General features: G+C 28.3%; 1 protein-coding gene across 1 annotated transcript; it reads right to left on the bottom strand.

Moving 5' to 3' along the window:
* Positions 1-469: 469 nt before the first annotated feature.
* Positions 470-3289, bottom strand: Vps29 (vacuolar protein sorting 29). Its single transcript, XM_072541459.1, has 4 exons — positions 3142-3289; positions 2895-3086; positions 2584-2819; positions 470-1115 (listed from the first exon to the last, which is right to left on the bottom strand). The coding sequence occupies exons 1-4, from the start codon at positions 3142-3144 to the stop codon at positions 998-1000; spliced, it is 549 nt and encodes a 182-aa protein (XP_072397560.1). The 5' UTR covers positions 3145-3289; the 3' UTR covers positions 470-997.
* Between the last annotated feature and the right edge of the window lie 1609 nt (positions 3290-4898).

Below are 4898 nucleotides of genomic sequence, written 5' to 3'. Positions count from 1 at the left end.
CATTTCTTCTAAAACCTTTATGTGACATTGCTATCATTACTTGTTAATTTAGAAATTATAGTTTTCATTGGAATTCTTACCTACAGGTCTTATTTTAAGAAAGTTATAACTTATTATTAACTGATATTTCCTAACGGTATAGATTGTTAAATAAAAATGTGACAACGGATAATCATTTCTTGTTAGAATAGATGTTAACATGTTTCTTCTTTAAAAAGTGAGTTTTTTGCCAGAGCAAGTATTTTGGACTCATAACAATTTCATGACCGCCTTTTTAATATTGAATGATTTAAATGGTAATTCAAATATCTTTTGGAATCTGTTGCAAATTCTTCTTTGCAGTAGATGTCCATCAAGAATGTATCTAACGATTCTATTGAAAGATGTGCCTCAATAAAATTTCATAACTGTACCATTTCTAAGGTTTGTTCCAGCTGTGGAAAAGGATTTCATTCAAAATAATGACGAGCAAATGGAATGTTATATATTTATTATTAATTATAAATTTAACAATTAATTAAATACAATTTACACGATATTTATCTCAGTTGTATAAATACTTAATCAACTTATAGGTTGAAAAAGATTACAGATCCTAAAATCATTTTAAAAAAGGAATTAAACAATACTTACATGCCTTTTTCAGGACTCAATAAGCAATATTACAAAATTTCATATAAATAATATGCAGGAATAATAAATCAACAAATTGATAATCTTTTTTAGGTATTCATATATAGGTAATTCTAGATATTAAAGATTTAGCAAAAAAAAAATAACTAAATTTAGTTTTAAAAATAAACATATCAAACAGACTCCCCTCACACATTTACAGTGCATGCTATTTGTACAAAGAAGATTTTATATGTTATAAATAAATCAATTGGAAGTATGTAATTATCATCTTTTGGTAATACTTGAACAAAATTATCAATAATTGATATTAAATTCATGTTTTTAAAAATTTAAATATACATTTATGATACAAAAATTTGCTTTAATTTTTCTTATATTCAATCCTCTCAACTTTAACATCTTCACCAACTAATTGGTATACATATGTGACAACTGTTGTATTCTGAATGTCCATTAATACAAACGATGGAGTTATTGACCTGAAAGAGACATTTTAGAAACTTTATTGAACTATTTAAATAATTCATATAGAAGGAAAAAACTACACTTGTAATAGAATTATAGGATATAAAATAATAATATAGTATACAATAATATAAAACTTTGGGGGATACCTTACACAAAAACAAATTGAATCATCTCGAGATTTAATACTACAAAAGATCACAGACATCTGCACTTATCAATTGCCATCAGTCTGACATGATTTAATGAGATTAAGAAACAAATTAAAAAGAAATGGAACCCTCCCTGAGGTATCCTGAGGACACATTGTTCACTATCCACCAACCATCTCAGCAAAGTCATTCATTTAAGATAGACATTGTAAAACATCTTCAAAAAATCCTTTTGAAAAAGATTATTTTATTATTTAAAATATTACCCAATGAACACAAAAACTAAAGAAGCAGCTGATCGGATTTGTAAAGTTTTATGTTATTGAGTTTTAAGTTTATTTATAATGTAATGTACGAACTCTTTATAATGGAAAATTACCTCTAGTACATATTAGGTTAGGTTCCTTCCTAAAAATCATAGATAAGCAATTCTTTCAAAATTTACACCACCCTTTATCCAATAATCTCTTCAATTATTCTAAATTCTGACGATTTTCACATTTGGTCCCATTGAAGATAGCTATAATTGAGCTGTCAATTAAAGTTCATAGAACGAAATGTGGGTTCTTGACTGTGTTGCCATGTTTGTTTAATAAATTGGAAAATAGCATGTGATTTATAATTAATAAAAATCCAATAGAACGTTAACAAACTAACAGTAAAAAGGAAATTCTTTCAAAAAATAATAAGAATAGTATTCAGGTACTTTCCACAGATATCTGGTGACCATCTGTAACAATCTGGCAACTAGTGGTTTGAGGATTGCCAAATCTATTAGCTTATTATCAAAGGCAAATGCCAAAAAAATATTGTAATAATTAACTGCAATTTATATGAGAAGAAACGAGTATTTATTCGTTCGTGTTGTATATAAAAAAATAAAAAAAGTGCATAATTCATATAATAATATAATAAAAATGTATTTTTGAAAGCTTCTCTATTTGTAATTGAAGCCTACAACATATACATTATAAAGACATGACAACACAGTCAAACGTCAAAAATTTGTTTTGTGAATTTAATGCACAGCTCCTTTGTAGCTATCTTCAATGGGACCAAATGTGAAAATCGTCCTCTAAATTCATATAAGTATATTTGATTCTGCAGCAGATTTCAAACTGGTAGCTTTAAATATGAAAAATAGTGTTTTCTGGGAGCTTGGAAAATTGTTTTTATTAAAATGAGTACATATTTGTAATTTTTTTTTTAACTACTACTTCAAAAATTAACCTATGTATAATATATATAATAAGCCTTTTATTCTATTGTAAAATATATATACTACCTTTTGAACATAAATTAATACTATCTGAAGTTATTTGACACTTACGTTTCTAATGCATTGTAAGCTCCTGTTGCTGAACCAGGGTTGATATAAAATTTGTTTTCATGTTCATATGCTTCAAACTTATGTGTATGACCAGATATTAATATATCAACATCCAACTGTCTTTGGATTAATGCAATTGATTCTGGATCTCCCCAAGGCACTACTTGATGACCATGGGATAGTCCTATCCTAAACTGGCCTACTGTGACTACTTTTTGTTCTGGGTAATTCAAATTCTAAAACAAAAAACATTAAGTGAACTGAAATTGATGTAATAATCAGCCAACTAAGTATGGTACCGATGTACTTACATCATCAAAATCACCTCGCACTACATGAACATCACTGGCTAAGGTTTTTAAATAATCGTAGGATTCTTTCGTACACAAATTGCCAGTACATAAAATGTGCTGTATTCGACCGGGCACCAGCAACTTTTTGAATTTCGCAGGTAAACTACTACATCTATGTGGTATATGAAGATCACCTAGTACTAAAACAAGCTACAAAAAAAACGAATTTATATAACAGAACACATCTAAGCAGGCATTACTTTACCATTATAGTTAACGTGGGTTGTTCAATTAATTATTAATTTACACGTATCTTTTTTTAACAAAAGTTGTTATAAACAATTAACTCCCCTTAAGACTTGGAGTCAAAACTTCAAAATGTAAAATGTAATAAGTAAATGCCGTAAGCAGCAAAGTACGTATGATGTAAGGGAATTTATCAAGATTGCATTTATAAAGGGTAACCTCAATTAGAGAGCATCGACTTCGTGACGTCATTTAAATTTTTTTCGGATTCTTTTGTCTAACACACTTAGTTCATTACTAAGTTATCATATTCTTCACCTCTGTATTTTCTTTTATCCTATGATGCTTAATTTACGTCCCTCATATTATAGTCACAGAATAAATAACAATTGTTTATTATTCTGTTATGTCTTCAGTTTTCAAAAATCGCCACTTTGAGGCGTAACTGGCGTTTGGCGTAAGCAATGACGTATAATATAATATAGACTAAGCAGTCTCGTATTCTCGCTATATAATCGGGCATGGTACAATGAATACACATTGTAAAATAAACAAATAAATTGTAAAATACACATTCATTGTACCATGATAATCGGGTGTCCTAAAGATCTCCGCTCAAGGTTGAAGGTATGTTTACCAGAACAGCGGCGTGCTCATTTATATTTTAATGACAATGAAATTTTTTTTAATTAAAATTAAATATTTATGATTTTTTTCTGTTCTTGTCTATAAGAGAAAAAATTATTTTTATAATGTTTGTAAAGTACATTACCTGAATTTTAATCATTTTACCAACAGGAAATATTGAAGTTTTGCCTAAAGATTAAAAATTCTCATTTTTTAAATTGTATGTGAAGTGTGAAGGAAATTTTGATAAATAAATCTAATCAGGTTTCCATTTCTATTAAGAGTTGCGAGTCTATTTAGAGTGTCGAAAGATTGCTAGAAGTCTATAAATAGTAAGTGAAAATTTATATCACGTTCATATCACTTTTCAATCAGCTGTGTTGGCATCTATAATTGATTTTCTTTTTCTGAGGCCTGGCGGATATTGCCCTAGTTTATTTTCGGTAATTTATCGATTTCCCAATATGCTTGACAATATTTTGTATGTGATGTTCAGTAACATGATTCCTCTGTACTTACTGATATCCTTCGGTCTCCTTTTTTTAATATCGTTATTAGATGACCCTTTCCCCACTACATCAGTATACTTTCTGAGTTCCTTGTATTTTTATTAGTTTAAGAATCCAGTTCATCAAATTGTCTTCTTAATTTTTTATTAATTCATTTTTCATCAGTTCCTGGTGCTTTTCACTGTTGCAATAATTTCCTTGTATGTAGCAACTTTTGAAGTTTATATTAAGGAATTAGGAAGGAAATTAATAGGTTACTTGAGTGAAAACAAACAACAAACTTTTGAATTCTAATTTCGTGTTTTGTTGTAATGAATTAAAAACAAACAAAAAAACATCAAATCAATTATAAATTTTTAACAAAAAAACATACAAAAGAAATAAATCATAAAACATTTTGCAACATAATTAGTAATTTAATTAACGCAATAATGCACACAACGTAATAAATACAGTTTCAATTATTTTCTAAGACATACATATTGTATATAAAGATAGGTATATTTGGTTGCTCGATCCGACTTCCGTTTATAGTTTCTCACCATGTTCAACCTAGAATTAAAAATTAAAAGATAATTTTGCAAGTTCACAGTTGCCCCAATACACGTGGTCACATTTACCCCAGTAGGCAATATAAACG

Source organism: Diabrotica undecimpunctata, chromosome 8, assembly GCF_040954645.1.
Source record: "Diabrotica undecimpunctata isolate CICGRU chromosome 8, icDiaUnde3, whole genome shotgun sequence".
NCBI lineage: Eukaryota > Metazoa > Arthropoda > Insecta > Coleoptera > Chrysomelidae > Diabrotica > Diabrotica undecimpunctata.
Note: the sequence above shows the minus strand (reverse complement) of the source record. Positions and strands in the feature narration are given on the sequence as shown.

Excerpts from the sequence above, each read along its gene's own strand:
- Vps29 (XM_072541459.1), bottom strand. Across the intron at positions 2,820-2,894 it reads TGCGAGGTGATTTTGATGAT|AATTTGAATTACCCAGAACA; the intron begins GTAAGTACATCG and ends TTTTTGTTTTAG. Across the intron at positions 1,116-2,583 it reads GCTTACAATGCATTAGAAAC|GTCAATAACTCCATCGTTTG; the intron begins GTAAGTGTCAAA and ends TGTCTCTTTCAG.